The sequence below is a fragment of the Notolepis coatsorum genome (assembly GCF_963971535.1).
Source record: "Notolepis coatsorum genome assembly, chromosome: 10".
Lineage (NCBI taxonomy): Eukaryota > Metazoa > Chordata > Actinopteri > Aulopiformes > Paralepididae > Notolepis > Notolepis coatsorum.
Window position 1 is genome coordinate 90569733 of NC_140174.1, and position 22700 is coordinate 90592432.

Below are 22700 nucleotides of genomic sequence, written 5' to 3' on the forward strand. Positions count from 1 at the left end.
CTGTAATGCCAGTACCTCGGTCAAGTACCTACAGTATAGCATGCATGACTTTTTATGGTGTGGGGGGAAACCAGAGTACCGGGAGGAAATACCAGTGTGTTTTGAATAGGGATTTAACCCTTTCACTACCACACTACAGAAGGTTAACCTTTTCATTACCATTAGTGTGGTAGTGAAAGGGTTAACCTTCTGTAGTGTGGTAGTGAAAGGGTTAAAAGATGATAGTGATTTGGCTACGGTCAGATTCTCAGGGCATTCCAAAGCCTTGGAGCCATGACAGCAGAAGTCCAGTCACCTTCAGTCATTAGCCGGGACTTAGGAACAGTCAAGAGGAGCCCAGACTGAAGATCTAAGGACTACAATGTGACTCGTAATGGGATTAAAAGGTCAGTTATGTAGTCGGGGGGCCGGACCCTGTAGAGGTTTGAAAGTTACTAGTGGAATCTTGAAATCAATTCTTAAACTAATTGCCATCCTATGAAGCGGTGCTGAAACGTGTCTCGTACAATTAGTTGAAAAGAAATCATCTTTTGACATCTGGTCTTTTAGTCTCCATTAAGAAATATAATCTTTTGACATCTAGTTCTCTAGTCTACATTACATATATCATTGTTTGACATCTAGTCTTCTAGTCTACATTAAAGAATATCATCTTTTGACATCTAGTCTTCTAGTCTACATTAAATATATAATTGTTTGACATCTAGTCTACATAAAAAATATCATCGTTTGACATCTAGTCTACATTAAAAATATCATCTAGTGTACTAGTCCAGCGGTTCTCAACAGGGGTGCCTAGGCACACTAGGGTGCCTCAGAGAGCTGCCAGGGGTGCCTTGAGATTTCTCAAAAAAAAAAAATAAAAAAAAAAAATATATATATATATATATATATATATATATATATTTTTTTTTTTTATTATCTTTCTTCCCCTCCTTTTTCCCGATTTTTTTTCTCCCATCCCACCCTTCCTGGTTGTTGCATACTTTCCCCTACTGTTGGTCCGGGAGACCGGAGACTGTCACATGCTTTCCTCCGACGCATGTGCAGCCTGGGGCAGGCCAACCTGGCCGCGCAGGTTCTCACCGGGGAGAGTGTAGCGTGTGGGAGGCCACACTATCTCTCCTCAGATCCAACCCTCGCTGAGCAGGCGCCCCGACCGAACTGTAGGGGTCGCTGTCCACAACGCCCAGGACCCACCCATCAGCTTCCCACCCCCTGATACAGCCAATTGTATCAGCGTGAGAGTACAGCCAAGCTGATAGCAACGCCGGGAGCTGGATTCGAACAGGCGAATCCTAGTGTCTCCCGGTGTTGGTGACGAACGTAATCTCCGTGCGCCACCTGCCCCCCCCCCATATATATATTTTTTAATATGATTAAAGAAAATGATCACTAAAGGGGGCGGCTGGGTGGCGCAGCGGACATTGCGCTCGTCACCAACGCTAGAGACCGGGTTCGACACTGGCTGTCGGCGTTGCCTCCGGCTTGGGCCAGTCGTCATACTAACTCAATTGGCAGAGTTAGCGGGTGGAAGTCGATTGGTGGTAATCTGGACGTTGTGGACAGCGACTCCTACTAAATGTAAATGTCCTACAGGTCGGTTGGGGACGCCTGCACAGCAGAGACAGGAAATGGCGGGGGTAGTGTGAGCCTCCCACACGTTACACCTCGCCAATGAGAGAGATGTGACAGGCTGCCTCCTCGTGTATCGGAGGGGACACGTGATGCAAGGCTTCTATCCTCCCTACAACCGGCCAGTGGGGGGCATATGCGAGCAACGTTCAAGACAGGGGAGGGGAGAAAGAAATTATCACTAAAGTGCTATCTGTTGCAGCTGCACTGTTTTCCATGAAAATACCACATTTGGATAAGTTTGACCATTTCTCAAAAACTGAAAATCATAATTTATTTTAATATGTTTTAGTAGCTTTTTCATTTGTCCGGCAGAGAGGAAGGATGGGAGAGAGATATGGGGGAAGACATTCGGCAAAGGTCGCCGGGTCCGGGAGTCGAACCCGGGACGGCCATGCACCACCCTGGCACCCTGAAAATCATTATTTAATAAAACACAGAAAAGGATCGCCAAGTTACTCTGGATAAATAACCCCTTTACAGACCACATTGAGACGAAGCTTCCTGACACATCTCCATCCAAACTCTTGGAAGAACTCATTGAAATCTCATCTGATACCACCTGGAGAGCTTGTTTCAGTGAAGTGCCCCTGGAAACATGTTGGTCTGAGTGTGGTGCTGAGTACCAAGTATCTCATGATGCAGCAGTTAAGGTGTTGATACCATTCAGCACCACATATCTGTGTGAAGCTGGCTTTTCATCCATGACAGCTCTGAAAACAAAATATAGGGCCAAGTTGAGCCTTGAGGATGACATGCGTGTTGCCTTGTCATCGATCTCCCCACGTATTGACCGTATTATTAGCCAGCAGCAGCAGACCTCGCATTGAGCTAGAAATGTCCACTGAGTGAACGAGTGCTTATCTTCTGTATTTATTTATATTTTTTGAGAAATGGTAACTTGGTGATCCTTTTCTGTATTTAAAAGAAATACATGATTTTCTGTTTTTGAGAAATGGTCACACTTATCCAAATATGCAATTTTAATGGAAAACAGTGCAGCTGCAACAGATAGCACTTTAGTGACAATTTTCTGTAATCTTATTTAAAAAAAAGATGCTATTTGATTTACTACTACACACAGTGTAATGTCAACAGTACTAAGCCATTTAAACCTGAAACGCCATTTAGACCTTATTTTGAAAGCAAGCACTTTTGTAGAGCCATATGAAATCCGTTTTATTTTTTTCCAAATTCAATAAAAAAAGATTCAAAATTCCTTTTTTTCATTTTAATATTTCAGAATTCTGCATTTTGCTTTGTACGCTCATTTTACCATCAGAAATAGTGTCTAATAAGTAGGAATGAATAGATGTCCACAATTTAATAAGATATAACAGTCCATTTAATGTTTTTAAGTGCTGCAACTCAGAAATACAGTTACATTTTACACAATATTTTTCAAATAATATTGTAACAAAATAAAAATACACATTTCAAGTGTAAACAAACAATATATACAGCTAGCTACTACTGACATTATCACAATGCAAATAACCTAGCTATATCTATTCTATTGTGATGAAATATAGTAATGCATAATTTAGGCACCTTTAGTTTATAAAGGACAGTGTGTACTGACAATCATTTGCATTAAACAAAAATCTGGGTGCACCAGATTTAGCAAGAAGCTATACTTTCTAGTCCTGTGTACTTTATGTACTGCAACGTTACATAGCTATTTAATCACAATAGTGTCAGTGGTTAGCCTCGCCCTCTAGCTGTATCTATTATATCACCAGCAGTGTTGGGCAAGTTACTTTTAAAAAGTAACTAGTTACAGTTACTAGTTACTTCTTCCAAAAAGTAACTAAATTACTTACTCAGTTACAAATGCTAAAAGTAACTAGTTACTTCAGAAAGTAACTATTGCGTTACTTTCAATATATATATTTTTTTACATAAACAACATACACAAATCTAAACTATTTGAATGTTGCTGTGGGACAAAGTGAGACTAGCCTCCAATCAAATGCCATGTATGTAGATATTATAATTACTATGTTTATATATTAGTGGATCATACAAGTTTCAAGTTTCAAGAGTCTTTAATAGTTGTCATACAGAAGTACAGAATACTTTTATACAAAATGCTTCTTACTGTTACGCTCCAGAGACTGCTAGACAAGATAAGTATCAATAACATAGTATAGCATGTAAATTAGAAGTAGAAAATGAGGTCACAGTGTTTAGTATAGACATATGTACAATGTTCGATGCAGAATAGACGTAACTGAGTTACCATATAATATACAATACTATGCAGTGTACTAATATACAATACTATATTGTGCAAAGCAGAAATGGGATGAGGTACAATTTAGGTACAATTTACAGTAAGGTGTACGAGTTGTAGTGCAATCCTTTATCAATAAATATAAAGTGTGGGGAGTGGGTGCTACAGTGTGTTTGTTTAAAGTGAGTGTGTGCTATAAAGTGTGGGGAGTGGGTGCTACAGTGTGTTTGTTTAAAGTGAGTGTGTGCGTGTGGATGTGGATGTGTGTGCTATGTGCGTTTGATGGTTGTTGTGTAGTGTTCATTGTTCGTTGAGCAGCCTGATGGCCTGGGGATAGAAGCTTCTTCTGAGTCTTTCTGTGCTGTACAAATACAATAGATGTTTTGGAACTTTTGATATGTATTGCCCCTCAACAGGCCACAACTGGGCAACATTAAATTATGCTTGTTAAGCACTATACCAAAAATAAATAACAAATATATACTGATTGATTGAACATTTTAATTAACAGATTGCAGAATGGGTACAATACAGTACGGCTCAATACACACAATTGTTAAAGGGATGCAGATCAGAGAAAGACTTTCGTCTTGTTTACAGCAGGGTCCCCCATTTTCAATTCATGACATACACAACATACAGATATAAGAATCTAATCGAATCATTCTAAACCAATCTAATCATGACATTTAAGACATGCATGACATACAGATATATATCTCTGCGCACCAGACTGTGCTATTAAACCAGGAAGTGCAGCACTATGTTGAGCCCATAGATATATACTGTATGGTTGAGCCTGTCAGCAGTAGAGCCACTACTGCCCTGCGCTGCAACACAAGAGTAAACCGCTGTCTCACGCTGACTGCACACTTATTATGTTGTTCCGTTGGATTCGTTTTAGATTATTTGTACACTACACAGACCCGCGGTCTCCGCTGACTGAATCGCTTGTGTTGGGGCTCAGACTCTCGATGCGTTAGACCCGCCCACCTCTACCTTTGATTGGCTTACCATGACATTTTACTCAGCCTCAGCCAATCGTCAGCATGTATGCTTGGCTCGCGCACTGCCCACTAAACAAGGAAGAACATATTATTGCCTCTCGGCGCAGAGATCTGTCTGATGAAAGAAACAGGTTCATTCATAGTAACGCGCCGCATTTTTTTGCAGTAACGCTAACAGCGCTATTAAGATTGGAAGAGTAAGATCCGTTAGATTACTCGTTACTGAAAAAACTAATGCCGTTAGTAACGCCATTACTTATAGCGCCGTTATTCCCATCACTGATCACCAGGGATCATCGTTAGAGAGCTGGTGTGTATGGGGCTGCGGCACTGCAGATATACCCTACTCTGTTTTGAAGCACAGTGTTTTTCCGTGTTTCTGACATGGCTGGGCTGCGGCACTGCAGATATACCCTACTCTGTTTTGAAGCACAGTGTTATCCCGTGTTTCTGACATGGCTTTTAGAGAGTGATCTTCGCACGTGTTTTGCGAGTCCAGTCCACGGCATGTTGACAGAATTTGCAAAACACCTTATCGCCGGTCATATACAAGTCATTGGGATACTGCGCTGCTCTGAATTTAGGGCTTAGTGTGGAATTTCTTCCGACGTTAACACCGAAGCAGCTAGACGCTTGGAAATTGCTGCGTGTTGTGTGTAACACGCTGTAGCGTCCCCGGTCATGTGCGCGTTGCACCAAACGTTCCATCTCCTCCCGAACACGGAATTTCAGTCCAGATTAGGGCAAATTCTGCAATATTCCACGTTTACAGTTGATTCCGTTTTTATTGCTCAATTCCGCGATTCCGTCCGCGATTCCGTATGGCTCTACACTTTTGTCATCATTGTAGCAAAAAAGACAGGACCGGAAAAGTCTTTATTGTATATAGGGGTGCCCTGGAATATTTTATTGGACACAGGGGTGCCTTGGCATCAGAAAGGTTGAGAACCCTGAACTAGTCTACATTCCCTGTGTTATATGGATGTAGTCTTTCTAGTGATGAGACCAATCAAGTGTTATATGGCTCTAGTGATGAGACCAATCATGTGCCATATGTTTCCAGTGTAAAGACCAATCATGTGCCATATGTTTCTAGTGTAAAGACCAATCACGTGTTATATGTTTCTAGTGTAAAGACCAATTATGTGTCATATGTTTCTAGTGTAAAAACCAATCATGTGTTATATGTTTATTTATTTTTTTATATATATGTTTTTGGTCGATTTTTATTGGTTTTTAGTTTACTACCGGGCAGTCCGGTAGAGAGAGAGAGAGAGAGGAAGAATGGGAGACAGAGTAGGGGAAGACATTCGGCAAAGAACACCGGGTCCGGGAATCGAACCCGGGTCGGCCTGTTAGGATTGGGGGTGCTGTGGCGGCTAGGTGGCGCAGTGGGCAAGGCGCTCGCCACCAACGCAGGAGATGCTGGGTTCGAGCCCAACTCTCTGCGTTGCTACCAGCTTGGCTGGTCGTTCATACTAATACAATTGGCAGTATTAGGGGGTGGGAAGCTGGTGGGTGGGGATCGGACGTTGTGGACAACGACTCCTACAGGTCGGTCGGTACGCCTGCGCAGTAGAATCAGGAAGCGACAGGGGCGGCGTGTCCCTCCCTCGCCGATGAGAGATTGCGCTGTGCAGGTGAAAAGATACCGGAGGGGACATGTGATGCAAGGCTTCGTCCACATTGCAGCCGGCTTGTGAGAGGCATGGCCTAACAGCGTTCGAGACAGGGGAGGGTAAAATTGGACAATACGAAATTGGGGAAGGGAGAAAAATAGAAAATGGGGAGAAAAAGTAGATAAAAAAAAAAGGATTAGGGGTGCTGTGAGGGTGAGAACGCAATTGCAGAGGGAAGGGAGGAGGCAGAGACGGCAGGGTACGTGGAAATCAAAATAAGTTTACTAGGACCTCCAATTACATCATCAAGTTTGCAGACTATACCACAGTTGTGGGTCTCATAACAAACAACAATGAGTCTGCCTACAGGAGGGAGGTGGAAGACCTTACAGCCTGGTGTGACGACAACAACAACCTGGCACTCAACATAAAGAAAACAAGAGAAATCATAGTGGATTTCAGAAGATCAAGGCCTGACCACTCCCCTCTGCTCATCAACAACGAGGTAGTGGAGAGGGTCACTGAGTTCAAGTTCCTGGGTCTCAGTGTGAGTGAGACCCTGTCCTGGAGCACCAACACCGCCTCAGTGATCGGGAAAGCTCAGCAACGCCTATACTACCTAAGGAAGCTGAAGCAGGCTGGCCTGGCATGAAATCTCCTTGTCAACTTTTATCATTGTGCGGTTGAGAGTGTGCTGACCTACGGTGTGTCTGTGTGGTTCTCCAGCTGCACAAAGGCAGAGCAAGAGCTCTACAGAGGGTGGTGAAGGCGGCAGGCAGGATCGTCGGGACTCCTCTACCAAACATCACCTCCGTCTTCACCTCCCGCTGCCTCCACCGCTCCAAGTGTATTATCAAGGACCCGTCTCACCCAGCACATCACCTATTTCAGCTCCTTCCCTCAGGGAGGAGATACCGGTCCATACATGCCAAGAGCTCAAGATTTATGAACAGCTTTTTCCCCCAAGCAGTCAGACTGCTAAACTCTGATTGACTGTCTCCTCACGTGCACCATGCACTTACCTGGACTTGATAACCACTATGTTACCGCCCATCATGCACTTTATTATTTAAAATATTCTGTTATATGTACAGTATTATGTGTTTCATGTATGTATATATTCCCCTGAAATTTCGTTGTATACTTGTGTGCAATGACAATTAAAAGTCTATTCTATTCTATTCTAGGATGGCAAAATCATACAAAACAACACTGAAGGGACGGGAAAACAAAGATGAACGAAAACGGGATATATAAACTACTTACAGCACAGACGAACATGAAACAAGGCAAGGGGAGGCACGAAGTAAGTGAGGGTATAATGGGGGTACAGGAGACAATGACTCCACAATGAAGTGAGGGCAGACCACACTTAAATACTACCCTTGATTGAATTACTAACAGCTGGCGAGCCCAGACAATAATACAGAAACGCCAAAAAAAGAACACACTAGGAAAACTCAACTTGGACACAAAAGGCATAATCACATACAACAATCAGACAGGAGGACGAAATCAAACAAGGGAGGGAAGAGCCCAGGATAACAAACAATTAGAAACTAATTCTATAACTCTAAACCAACACAAGATGGCCGACTGCACCATCGGGCTTAGGTCACCAGAGGGAGGTAGGGAACCAATGTCAGGAGAGGGGAACTGTCCACTGTCATTCTTATCCGGCCGGGCCTGGGGACGTAACAGTACCTCCCCCTTAACGGGGGGCTTCCAGATGGGAGCAGAGGCCCGACGAGGGGGGGTGGGGACGGGCACCGAGACCCGGGGAGGGGGGCTGGGCCTGGGAACAGAGGCCCGACGAGGGGGGGTGGGAATGGGTGCCGAGACTCGGAGAGGGGAGCTGGAATGGAGGTGCGGCGGCGATGACCCCCAGAGCAGGATCCAGTGCAGACCATGGCGCAGACCACGGCGAAGACCACGGCGAGAACCAGGGCGCCGATCATGGCGTAGGGCTGGACCAGACGGGGAGCCAGGACCAGTCGAGGAGCCGAGATCTGGTGTAGCAGCCGAGCCAGGTGTAGAGGCTGGGCAGGACGCGGAGACCGGACCGGTCTCGGCGTCGAGGCGTGGCGTAGGATCCGGCGATGAGGGACCAGGAACAGTGACAGCCGGAGCTGCGCTGACCGGAACCAGGCTGGCAGCGATAGCCGGATCAGCTGTGGAGGCCTTGCTAGCGATACTAGCCCCGCTCGCCGTCCGAGCCTTGCTAGGCCTTGGAGGTTTGCGAACTGCGGGGACTAGGCTAACCGTGGGGCCTGAAACAGCTGTAGGGACTAGGCTACCGGGCGGAACAGTGCTAGCTGTGGACATCTGGTCCATCGCACAAACTAGGCTGATCGTGAACCTGGAGATTAGGCTAGCAGTGGGGACTGTGCTAGCTGGGGAAGCCTGGCTAGCTACTGGAGTGAAGCTAACGGGCGGGGCAGTGCTAGCTGTGGACGTCTGGTTAGCTGTAGGAACGAAGCTAGCGGGTGGGGCTGTGCTAGCTGTGGACGTCAGGATTGCCTCAGGAACTAAGCTAACGGGCGGAGCTGTGCTAGCTGGGGATGACCAGTTAGCTACTGGAGTGAAGCTAACGGGCGGAGCTGTGCTAGCTGGGGACTCCTGATTAGCTATAGGAGCGTAGCTAACGGGCGGAGCTGTGCTAGCTGGGGACTCCTGATTAGCTATAGGAGCGAAGCTAACGGGCATAGTTGTGCTAGCTGGTGACGCCTGGTTAGCTATAGGAGCGATGCTAACGGGCGGAGCTGTGCTAGCTGGAGACGCCTGGTTAGCTATAGGAGCGATGTTAACGGGCGGAGCTGTGCTAGCTGGAGACGCCTGGTTAGCTATAGGAGCGATGCTAACGGGCAGAGCTGTGCTAGCTGGGGACTCCTGATTAGCTATAGGAGCGAAGCTAACGGGCGGAGCTGTGCTAGCTGGGGACTCCTGATTAGCTATAGGAGCGAAGCTAATGGGCGGAGCTGTGCTAGCTGGTGACGCCTGGTTAGCTATAGGAGCGATGCTAACGGGCGGAGCTGTGCTAGCTGGAGACGCCTGGTTAGCTATAGGAGCGATGCTAACGGGCGGAGCTGTGCTAGCTGGAGACGCCTGGTTAGCTATAGGAGCGATGCTAACTAGCGGAGCTGTGCTAGCTGGAGACGCCTGGTTAGCTATAGGAGCGATGCTAACGGGCAGAGCTGTGCTAGCTGGGGACGCCTGGTTAGCTATAGGAGCGATGCTAACGGATAGGGCTGTGCCAGCTATGGACATCTGAGCAGCCTCAACGGCGGTGAGGGGCTCTAGGCTGACCGTGAACCTGACACTATTTGGCAGGTTAGCTGTATTAGCCCTCGACCTACACCCCTCCATGAGGGCAGTGACCTGGTCGGCTATGTCCCGCATCGCTGGCTCGTCTATCGGGCTCTCCGTGGCGACCTGGTCGATCATCCGGAACCAGAACACCCACTTGGCCGGTGAGTAATTCTGCATGTCACCGTCCCATCAGGCTCCGGATGATCCTCATGGTATCGGCCACCCCTTCTGCTGCGTTCTTTGGTGGTGGAGTCATTCTGTTAGGATTAGGGGTGCTGTGAGGGTGAGAACGCAATTGCAGAGGGAAGGGAGTAGGCAGAGACGGCAGGGTATGTGGAAATCAAAATAAGTTTACCAGGACGACAAAATCATACAAAACAACACTGAAGGGACGGGAAAACAAAGATGAACGAAAACGGGATATATAAACTACTTACAGCACAGACGAACATGAAACAAGGCAAGGGGAGGCACGAAGTAAGTGAGGGTACAATGGGGGTACAGGAGACAATGACTCCACAATGAAGTGAGGGCAGACCACACTTAAATACTACCCTTGATTGAATTACTAACAGCTGGCGAGCCCAGACAATAATACAGAAACGACAAAATAAGAACACACTAGGAAAACTCAACTTGGACACAAAAGGCATACAACAATCAGACAGGAGGACGAAATCAAACAAGGGAGGGAAGAGCCCAGGATAACAAACCATTATAAACTAATTCTATAACTCTAAACCAACACAAGATGGCCGACTGCACCATCGGGCTTAGGTCACCAGAGGGAGGTAGGGAACCAATGTCAGGAGGGGGGAACTGTCCACTGTCATTCCGTAACATCGGCCGTGCCGCGACGCAGCGCGTTATGTGGTTCGCCACTCGGGCCCCCGTGTTATATGTTTCTAGTGTAAAGACTAATCATGTGTTGGGCGGCTAGGTGGTGTAGTGGGCAAGGCACTCGCCACCAGTGTGGAGACGCTAGGATTCGCGTGTTCGAATCCAGCTCTCCACATTGTTTTCAGTTTAGCTGGTCGTCCGCAGTAATACACATTGGCCGTATTACGGGGAGGGAAAACTGAAGGGTGGGGATCGAACGTTGTGAACAAGCGACTCCTACAAGTCGGTTGGTGCGCCTGCGCAGTAGAATCAGGAAGTGTCGGGGGCAGCGTGAGCCTCCCACGCGTTACTCCTCGACACTGAGAGATCGAGCTGCGCAGGTGAAAAGATGCGACTGCTGTTACCTCAAGTACCGGAGGGGACTTGTGCTATGTATGACTTAGTCCACATTGCAGCCGGCTTGTGGGAGGCAAGAAACAGCGTTCGTGACAGGGGAGGGTTGAATTGGATGATAAGAAATTGGGATGGGAGAAAAATATAGAAAAATGGGAGAAAAAGTGGATAAAAAAAAAAAAAAAAAAAAAAAAAAAAAAAAAAAGACTAATCATGTGTTATATGTTTCTAGTGTAAAGACCAATCATGTGTTTTTTTAATCTTTTTCCTCCTTATTTTTTCCGTTTTTCTCCCCTCCAAATGTTAGTCGTTATGCCAATTCCCAATCCCCTTCCTGGTCGTTGCGCACTCTACCCCCTACCGTCGGTCGGGGAGGGCGGAGACTATCACATGCTTCCTCCGACACATGTGTACCCAGCCCACCGCTTCTTTTCACCTGGCAGCGCGGTCTCTCACTGGGAGAGTCTAACGTGTGGAAGGTCACACTACCTCTCTTAGATCCTTCCCTTGCTGTGCAGGCGCCCCGACCGAACTGTAGGAGTCGCTGTTTAAAACGACCAGGACCCACCCTCGCCGGGTTTCCCACCCTCTAACACTGCCAATTGTGTTAGTATGGACCAGCGTTTCCGTTAGCCGGTAATTACCGGTATTTGACCGGCAAAATCTGTTGAAGTCCGACATATTTAATCCCTCCGGTCTTAATGTCCGGTGAAAATAATTCCCTCCAAGCACAATTTGATTATTTGAATTGTATTAAAATAGGCTAAAATTAAATAGCCTATGCGATGAACGAAACAATCATTACATTTGTTTCATCGTTGCTTCACCAAGCAGGTATAATAATGTTGTCAGCGAGAGCTTAGTGCTGGGTTTTGCGAGTGCATGTGTAGCTGCAGAGCCGGAGCAGCAGCGGCACAGTGCAGTACTCCAATTCAGCCATTGGCAATTCAGCTGTTGGGTGGGGGGCGCTGTTGAGCGGTCCCCAGATAGAGCCAAAAAACAGCTGAATCTGCTGCTCTGCAGCGCCATACTCTTTGCAAATAAGTCGTTGCGAGGTGGAGAGTCATCACGCAAACCCACGATAATGTTGCCGTCTCTCTCTGCCAAATTTCTCAGTTCTTCGCTTGATATAATTAATACAAATGTCCAATATAACGGAATTCGTTAGCTCATAAAAATGTGATTATAACAGACTGCTGTTTAATAATGTCGGACGACTGCCCACAGACACCTATTTGATTTAAAGTCGGCAGCAGCACGGAGTCTCGGGACTTATTTTATTTGGAATATAATGATTGTATACGCAAAAGTAGCCTAGTTTTAAGTTAAAATATTATAAATCTACATGCCTTGAGGATGTCAATTATTTTTAAGCTCAATAAACTCTGACCGGAATTTCTCTCATTTGACCGGTAGATTTAAATCTACCGGACCCTGAGACCGGCAACAATTTTTTCTAACGGAAACCCTGGTATGGACGGTCGGCCAACCCGGAAGCACCACAGCTGGATTCTATCCCACTGTCTCTGTGGTGGTAGACAGACGCTTAGTCCGCTGCACTACACAGCCGCCCTCTATGTGTTATGTTTCTAGTGTAAAGACCAATCATGCGTTATGTTTCTAGTGTAAAGACCAATCATGCGTTATGTTTCTAGTGTAAAGACCAATCATGCGTTATGTTTCTAGTGTAAAGACCAATCATGTGTTATGTTTCTAGTGTAAAGACCAATCATGTGTTATGTTTCTAGTGTAAAGACCAATCACGTGTTATGTTTCTAGTGTAAAGACCAATCATGTGTTATATGTTTCTAGTGTAAAGACCAATCATGTGAAAAAAGTTGTAGAACGCGCTCACCTCACTAGACTTGACACTGGGTGCTGTAACCTCTGATATCATACATAAAAATAGGGAAACAATGTCCAGGCACGCACTCCAATAAATTTGGAAAGACCAATCATGTGCCATATGTTTCTAGTGTAAAGGCCAATCATGTGTTATATGGATCTAGTGTTTGTAGGCTTGAGTGAATTATACTGACAGAATCTTCTCAATATTCCTTTCTCTCATTTCTCATTGTCAGTTCTTGCAACAATATGTATGCTGTCAGTATATCGTTCAGCCTAATGCACGTCCTGATCCTCCATCCTCCCCGCAGGCCGGGCTCCTCCACCAAGTCTTCACCAATGTGGCTCATAATAAAAGCCCAAATGATAACTCATGCCAAACCGTGACTGGGGGCGCCGGTGGCTCGAGAGAGGAACGAGTTTCAAGCTCTTTTTGACATCAAACACATTTATTGTTTTCACCCCCCTTGACGAGTAGAGTTAGAAAAACAACTCATCTCATGAATAATGGGCGCTTCTTCTCATTACGTCGCCGCCATCCAGTAAACACACCAGCGTCGCGTTTCCCCGTCTCAAATATCAAACGGAGGGTCTCTGGTGAGGAGGCTGGGAGTCAAGCTGAGGGAGAGACCTCATCACTGAGCGGGGTAAAAAGCCCCAGTGGAAGGACCACCACCACCACCAGCAGCAACAACAACTCCCCTGTGGCCGGGCGGCTACAGACCCGGGTCATCTGGAGTGGTCTGAGAGAGATGCCCCCTTTATCTCCGTTAGCCTCCAAAGACTGCCCGGGAAGAGAGAGAAAAAAAACCAGCCGCTCTTAGTTCATGTGAAACCAAGCGTGCGCTGATCAGAAAAGGCATGCGCTATTATTGTGGGTCGCCACGGCAACACTTAATTGCCTCTCGAGTGGGCCCGCGGACATGGCACCTCTCTGCCCGCTCGCTTTGCTAAAACCGACAAACGCGCCAGTCGACTGGCATTCTCGCTGTGTTCGGCCTCTCTCCCTCTGGAGACGTAGGAAGGAGGCCCTTTCATCCCAGTGATTGGCTCTTTGTTTTATTTTTCCCCTCGCTCCGTTTTTAATTGTGGGGGAGTCTTGTTGATGGCAAATGTCACTCTGCTCTAAAGTGTAAAGGGTTGCCGGAGTCGACCTCCTCATTTGTGTTTGTGTGTGTGTGCGCATGTGTCTGCGTGCATGGAACACAAGTAACAAACAAAGGGATTTGTGGGTGTTTTGTGTTTTGGTTCCATTAGTGTGGAATTCCTCTTGATGCAGGCAGTCTTACATTAACTTTGACATGTGGTGAGGCTGGTGTCAAAGGTCAGGTTCAGGCAGTCAAAGCGATCAGGTTCAGTCTGACTAATGACTTCTTCTCCAGGGCGTCATGAATCCCTCCACTGTTGGCTGGTCCTACTGGGATCCGTATGTGTGTGTGTCTGTGTGTGTGTCTGTGTGTGTGTGTGTGTGTGTGTGTGTGTCTGTGTGTGTGTGTGTGTGTGTGTGTGTGTGTGTGTGTGTGTGTGGTGTGTGTGTGTGTGTGTGTGTGTGTGTGTGTGTGTGTGTGTGTGTGTGTGTGTGTGTGTGTGTGTGTGTGTGTGTGTGTGTGTGTGTGTGTGTGTGTGTGCGAGTGAAGGGCAATGGCGTCAGTCGGTATTTACTACGTCCATTATGTAACCCAGGGATTAGCCAAAAATGGGATTATACCTGGATTGAGAGTGTCGCAAATTAGGGGGAAGTAACCTTTTCCTGGTAAACACTCAGACCTACATCACATCACCGCCTCGCTTCACATACCTCGTTTGCATGCGTTAGCTTTGCACGTCATGTTGTCATGATGAACGACTCACTCATAAGATACGCAGCTGTCTTTGTCGACGGCAAGTGCCCCGATGGATAGGCTTCCTGAAGCGTTGTGCTGTGGACTGTGGGGATGGGTACCGAATTCGGTACTTTTGATGTACCGAACCGAAACACGTCGGTACTACCGAGTATCGATTCAAGTGAGATACCGAAAAAGATTATATATATTTTTTTTTTTTTTTTTTTTTTACCTTTTTTATTTTCATGTCAACGTTCACACGCACAATATATGCTTACCTAGGATTTGACTTAATTCAACAACAAAGCAGTCGGAGCAATGGCAAGCCGAAAACGGTCGAAATTGTAGTTATTTGAAGTTTGGATTTTTTTTTTATTGAAGTAGGTCAATTCAATTTCTTGAGACTAAAGTACCGAAAAAAGGTACCGTTTGGTACCGGTATCGATTCACAGGTACCGGTACCATATCGGTTCAAATGTGAAAGGTACCCATCCCTAGTGGACTGGCTCCTGAGACTCCTCCAGTAACTTAACCTTCATACCTCTGTCCCACAGGTCAACGGAGGCAGCAAGGCGGAGCAGGCTGCCCTGCAGCCCGGTGACGTCATCCTGGAGATCAACGGGGTTAACACGGGTGACATGCTGAACGTGGAGGCCCAGAACAAGATCAAGAACTCAAAGACCCAGCTGCAGTTGGTGGTGGAAAGGTAGGTGGAGCTTCCAGCTGATGGGGGAGAGGTAGGTAGAGCTTCCAGCTGTAGGTAGAGCTTCCATCTGGTGGTGGGAGAGGTAGATTGGAGCTTCGAGCTGGCAGTAGAGCGGTAGGTAGAACTTCCTGGTAACATGCATCTGGTAGTGGAGCGGCTGTGGTAGCCTTATAGAGGGAGGGAGTATGACTTCTACATGTTTACGTGCCTGCCATCGTGATTTCGTGATTATGTATGGAGAAATTGCACATGCGTGGGTTGATTATATAAATAAACGGTCTTTGTCATATAGTGGATTGCCGAATGGCCGAGACCACATGGAACAACATCGGAGCTTCTAATTGACTGGTTGCCTCGTGCCAGGTTCAAACGACCACCACCGTCATCCATCTTTCTGCTTATCACGCGAGCTCCCTGCAAACAAACAAAAAGTGATGGCAATCAGGGGGAAATGCCAGCATGTATCGGAGGTCCGCTGCCAAGACGCTCCGTTCTCATCCGCGGCCTGTGTTAATAAACTCTTGTTTTTTCAGATTTGCCAAGACCTTGTTTGGACCTTGTTGGCTACTATAAGAGCTTCCCTCTGAAATAAGACTGTTCTTGGCTGGCATTTTGATTAAAGGTCTTCTTTTTTTTTTATATTCTCACTTCGTCACTCCCGTCAACCCCCCCCCCCCCCCCCCCAGCCTCTCTCTCTTGTGCGCTTTCTCTCTGTCGGCACACACACACACGCACACACACACACGCACACACACACACACACGTACACGCACATGCACACGCACACAGAGACTTCCTCCTTGGATGTCCCATGTGTGGATTTTTCCCTGCTGACCTCACGTCTCCTTCCAAGCCAGAAACAACAGCGGCGACTCCCTGCCTGCCCTGCAGGACAATGGCACTGTGTAACTCTGCCACATTTTCAATCCCACTCCTGTGCTACAGGTGGTCTCCAGGAGCTCCTGTCCTCTAACGCCATGACCGACCAGGCGCGTTACTTATTAACATTAAATACACTCTTAACTAGGGATGCTCGATATTGGCTTTTTTACCGATACCGATATACCGATATTGTCCAACTCTTAATTTCCGATACCGATATCAACCGATACCGATATATGCAGGGTTTCCCCCCGCAAAAAACGGAATAATTTCAGGTAATTAACATTACATATCTCTTGTCGTGTAATTAACACAACATTATGCATACTTTGACAATAAATAAAATAATAATTTGTTCTTACTTGCTTGCCTGGGTAAATAAAGGTTAAATAAATGTAAAAAAAATAAAATAAAAAAAAACGTTTTATTTTATTTTTTGAAAACCGATACCGATATTTTCTGATATCAAATTTGTATGCCAATATCGGCCAATAATATCGGTAGGCCGATAATATCGGACATCCCTACTCTTAACCCTTTTTCGGCATGAGTCTTTTTCGGAGAATTTTTTTCGGATTCTATCTTGGAATTCCAAACAAATCTGTTGCTTTCAATGGCCCAGTAGGCATTGTAAATGGACTGCATTTATATAGTAGCTTTTATCCAAAGCACTTTACAATTTATGCCTCACATTCACCCATTCACTGACACATTCACACACCGACGGACGGAGGCAAACCACGCAAGGTGCCGACGACCTGCTCATCTGGAGCAGTTGGGTTATACCAGATTAGCAGACGAGCGTCTAGTTGTGTGACATCATCGTTGGAATGTTAATTTCCCCCAAATTCTAATCTCATACGTGGGATCGTTCCCCCCCCCCCCCCCCCCCCCCCCGGCGTTCCCCAGGCGACCGAGGCCTTTAGAGTAGGAGTGCCTTTTTTTTTGAGGCATTGCCTGCTTTTACATACAGAGGCGTCGCTCCGGTGTTGATTCATCCAGTGACACGACTTTGCCCCCTGGTTTCTGCCAAACACAGGGGCATTCCTTCAGAAGAACACAAAAGAGCCGCGCCGCCGGTTGTCTTGTCTTCTTTTCAGCCTGGCCTTTTGTTTTCCACCGACTTCTTTGGATTCCATTGTTCCATTGACCCCTCGTGTATGATGTCACACTGACCGGTGCGTGGCGGTTCCCCCCCTCTCTCTCTCAGCAGCCGCAGCTGCAAGCCAATCGGAAAGGCCTCCCTGAGGGCAAGTCTGCACCATAGACTCAATACAGTGCATTTTTTTTCTCCCCCACCGCGGATGTGCAGCAGGGCATGGCCGTATCATAGTGGGAGTCTTGTACAGTACAGTTTCCTCTTTGACACTATGGTATGTACACTGCCGCGTAGCAGCGTAGGCTAAGCGGTTTTGAATCGAGACACGACACTCCTAGAGTAAACGGAATGTCGGGAGTTGTGGTCAAGGTTCTTGCGCATTAATATGTAAAACACATGTTTCGGGAGGGAAAAATCCCGGTATTCATAAAGCTTTAAATTTTGAACAGTGCTGTATCTGTCTAGCTGCAGGTTAGCTCCCGGTTCCCTGACGGCTACGGGGGTGCTTTGCTTTCTGCAGGTATCAGCCCCTGCGTAACCCCTGATGTTCTGCTGGACATGCTGTAAAGCAGTAGTTTTCACCTCCCACTGCTTTATGGTGACGGCTGGTCCTTCACCAGCCAATTCATTCATCTACTGTTGTACAGCAAGCCTGTAGCGCAGGGGTCAGAGCGTGCGCACACACACACACACACACACACACACACACACACACACACACACACACACACACACACACACACACACACACTACAGTGTCGGTAGTTAACCTGGAATACCTCCTTGTCTGAAGGTCATAGCTTTTGCTTCTCGTCTGTCTGATCTGTTTTGACTTGCACACCGGGGCGACAGTGGCTCAGGAGGTCGTCCAGTAATCCGGAGGTTCCCGGTTTGGTGGTGTAGGGGTTAACACTGTCTTTTGCTTAGAAGGTCATTGGTGTGATTCCCGCTTGGGGACCAGGTACCCAGGTGGGGTATCTCCCGGGCCTTTCTGTGTGGAGTTTGCATGTTCTCCCCTGTGCTCACAAGGGTTTCCCCTCCGGAAAAAGGGATAAACTCAATGGAAAAACATACAGAACAGATCGCTAACACTGTCTTTGATTGGTCCCAGGGGCACGGCCCCACGCCGCAGCCCATGTCTGCTCCCGGCTGCCCTTGGGTGGGGGGGAAGGATGACTGGATGGGTCAAGCACAGAGAGGCATTTCATTTGTGACTCAATGCATGTGTGCGTGTTCCTTTTTCTCTTCTTCGATTCTAGCTCCTCCTGGCAGCGTGTCGAAGTGTCCTTGAGCAAGACACTTAACCCCCTAACTGCTCCCGATGAGCATTGTGTGGGTGAATGTGAGGCATAAGTTGTCATGGGCTCTGGATAAAAGCACTATATAAATGCAGTTCATTTACCATTTACCACTGTGTCGTGGGCCGTTTCTTGACTGATTGTAAAATGTTTTGTTTCCCTAACTAGGTTATAAAAAAGATCGATGGATGACTATAAAGGGAAATCGATACACACAAGGATCAGAGATGGTACAGTGATCCACAAGTCCCCTTGGTTTTGTGGACCCTTTATCACCTCATAGTATCCGTTTTGGAGTATAATCAAAGATAAAAAAGAAAAAATATATAATAAATAAATACATTTAAATATATATATAAAGTCAACACAAAGAGTATACATTTAGCATGGTAGCGTTAAAGCAGGTACTGTATATGCCAGAGCGAGATGATAAACTTCCCTATACTCTTTCACGTGATTGGCTAAATACATGCACACACATGAAACACTTTTCCAAACTAAGCAAAAGTCTCAAGACCCGATAGCCATCTTCAGGCCTTGGTACAAGAGCTATACATGTAAACTTCTGTAGGCTAACACCCAACCCAGTTGTGGACTCAACGCCACGTTTACTTAAACGTAAAAACACGATACACACAACCTTCTTTACACAATAAAAAAGGCAAAAGTTCACTCTCACTACTGCAAGAGGAACGCCGTCTTTTATGACGAGAGAAGACATAAGTCCTCGACCAAGTGTTAGCTACAGGCCTTGCTAATAGCGACCAAACAATTTTCAGAGAAAACTGCACTACTCCCTAAGCAAGTGCACAACCCCAGCAGTAGCTGAGGGTTTACACCGTATCCCCAAAAATATAGTAAATCAACACACGTTTTGTAAACTAAATCATATTTGGGGGGGGGGGGGGGGGGGGCAGGGGCAAACCGGGGAATAATTTCACCCACCCCCTCACCACCTCACCCCTGATACAACGCCAAAAGAAAAACAGAGCCGTGACACCAGGTGCATGGCGCGCCAGATGAAGCACATACTCACCTGTAGAGTAAAAGCTTTACATCATGCATGCTAGCCACTGCCGATAACCTTGTTTGAAAACAGGTTTTATCCACGGCTCTGCTTATGTGTGAAAACTCGCCACTCGTTATTTTTACCATTACCCTTAAGTAAAGAAAATAACAAGCTAAGAGAGGGACTCAGGCCCTCGATCACATGCCACTATGTACAGCGCTGTAGGTTAACACCCAGCCAGTTGTGGACTCAACCACGTTGTCTAAAGTATGTTACATGAACACACACACAACTTCTCATCATACAACAAAAAAACACCAGTTCATTTTTACTCACGTAAAAATAACGCTGTTTTTAGGTAGAGAGAAAGACATAAGCCTTGGCCAATGCTAGAACCTAAGCTATACAAAATAGCAACCAAGACAATTTTCACACAGTACACATCGTATCTCCAAATGCAGTGAAGTAACATATGTTTTGTTAAACAGACATCGTTATTAACCAAAAACATTCGGGAGGGGGAGGAAGGAAGAGTGGAGCAATGTCCTTCGGACACCTACCTGCACCTCGTACGCAGGACGAAATGGCCGCAAACACAGGTTGGTCTACCACGTTGAAGAGGCCTCTCGCTTGAGGGGCCAGAAGCGGCGACGGCTGGAGCCTCGCTCCGGCGCGACGCCCCCCTCCTGCAGCCGGTCATGGCTAAGGCCCGACGACATCTTCTGCCAGAGATGACGCCGTAGTCCGAGTGCCAGGGCCCGCTACCTCCTCACGGCTAGCTCCAATGGTTGTAGCACAAGCTAACAGCTAACTCCAGGCTAACTGACAGCATCAAGCTAACGTTTCTAGCCGAGCGTAGCCGCCAGCTAACGACTTAGCCTAACAGCTAACTGGCTAACAGTTCGCTTCTACCGGCTATCGATAGCCACCAGCTAACCCAGTAGCAAGCTAAGCGGCCCTACTACTGAAGCTGTATAACGTGAGAAATAGCGATACAGGCCAACACTTCTGACAGCCGCTGTCTCTTCCTCTTTTTATCCAAAAGAAAAAGGGAAAAAGGCAACACACGTCCCTCTCACAGAACGGTGTTACCAGATACAGCGGCATCGGCAGTAAGCCCCGTTGTACGCAGGCTGCAGCCGACTTGAGCTCGGAGATATAATGAAACACCAAGCTTACATCCTTCGCACCGGGTGTTTTCGTCTTGAAAAACGGGGCCAGCGTGGTGGCAGAGGGTATCCATTTTTTTAGACCCGGGGAATTGAACCGCAGACTCTGAATCACGGCCCCAGGAAAACAAAGCTACGACTTCACTGAGGAGGAGCACTGTGTTATCGTGGGGCATCAAACTAGAACCCCCTCCACGCCGCTATGAGGGGCAACGAAGGGATTCTAGCCTGGAGCCGACCTTACGCAAGCTGCACAGTTGTCCCCTCACAACTGACACACCTGAGGCTCGCGTCGCAAAAACATCACCCGCCCAGGGAGACCGTCAGCTCTCACACAGCCGACCGCCTCCAGAGGCATAGTATCCAGCTGCAGAGCCGGAGACAATGCCGGCGGGGATTGCTCAGCGGCGCGCGCCCCAATACGACGCGCCGGTGGAGGTCAGAATGACCATCATCTTCTAGACTCTCCGGTGGTGAAGACATTATCGCTTTATTTTCTCGAAAAATAGTGAGAGAGAAAAAACAAAGATACAATGTCAACGCAGCTCCTTTTTTTCATTTCTTTCTACTAACTAACTACTTTTGGCACTAAACTTAAAGTGGTGTATACAGACACTTTCGGTGGTGATTGAAAGTAGGGAAGGAGCTGATTGTGTGGCCACGACCCCGGGGTGTGGCCAGGCGGAGGTAAATAGGTGTGTACATGGAGAACGTTTTTCATTGTTAGAATGGATAAAGGGATAGTTCCAATAGAGCAGAGCGTAAAGCTATACAATCTATAACAATCGTTACCATGTTATCGGCAGCCATGTTGGAAGACAGAGAACTACATTCACCATGGAGCAGCTCCAGACATAATATACCTGATGACATTATAGGTTTGAGTTAAAAGAAAATTGGATATGGGAAAGAGTAGTTCATATTCACTAATATTCTTATGTCTGACTTAGACCATAGGGAATGTATGAATTCTTAAATGTACTTATGTACCTTAGAGATACTACTATCTTGCTTCCTGAACACTGAAAGTAACTGTCACTGCCCCCGAAACCGTGAAACTGTCACTGCCCCCGAAACCGTGAAACTGTCGCTGCTCCCGAAACCGTGAAACTGTCACTGAGAGGTCCCCACTCCGTCTCCAGCGTGGCCCCCCGTTCGCTTTCCTCCCCCAGTCAAACTCCCCCACATGTTGAATGTCGACTATTATCTGCGGTTCCATCAACTCGCAGCCTACAGATGTGTCTCCCTCTTTCACAACAGCCCTCCCCCTCGTCTCCCGAGCTGCACGGGACGAGATCTCTCCCAGACGACATTAAATATTATGCTCCACTCGCAACGTATCGCTCGCTCCCTGCTTTTGAGAGAGAGAGAGAGAGAGAGAGAGAGAGAGAGAGAGAGAGAGAGAGAGAGAGAGAGAGACGCTGCGTTCGACACTTCACGTCCCACGACAACAGGGTGGCAGCAGGAGCTGTTTTTCTTTTTCAAAATACAGATACAATTCAAGGTTATATCGAGAGGAGCGTATCCGCTAACGGGCCAGTTCATAATTTGAAGCAGCCCGTCTCTAGAGACCTACCCCCATTTATTTTCTTTCCTAACTAATGTCTTATGACTACTGTTGTATTAAGAGTCGCTTTTTCCTCCCCTCGCCGTTTTCCTCTCCTGCGTACTGTACATGCAGTATTTTGGGCCCAATAGCGAGGGCCACTCGAGGTGTGTTTCTGGACGATTTACCGCAGGCATCCAGTGCCTTCCTGTGCGCCTCATTACCCCAGGCTCGTCCGAGAGCCAGGCAACCCAGGCAGCCTCTAGCTCTGCAGTCATGGGGGC

The 22700-nt window shown here is 46.9% G+C and overlaps 1 protein-coding gene across 2 annotated transcripts in view; it reads left to right on the forward strand.

The window, feature by feature from the left end:
• pdlim2 (PDZ and LIM domain 2 (mystique)) overlaps positions 1–22700 on the forward strand; it is a 152450-nt gene that overhangs the window by 76011 nt on the left and 53739 nt on the right. For both annotated transcript variants that reach the window (XM_084323430.1, XM_084323431.1), the window contains exon 3: positions 15262–15413. In XM_084323430.1, the coding sequence (XP_084179556.1) occupies positions 15262–15413 (152 nt within the window). The remainder of the gene's footprint in view (positions 1–15261; positions 15414–22700) is intronic.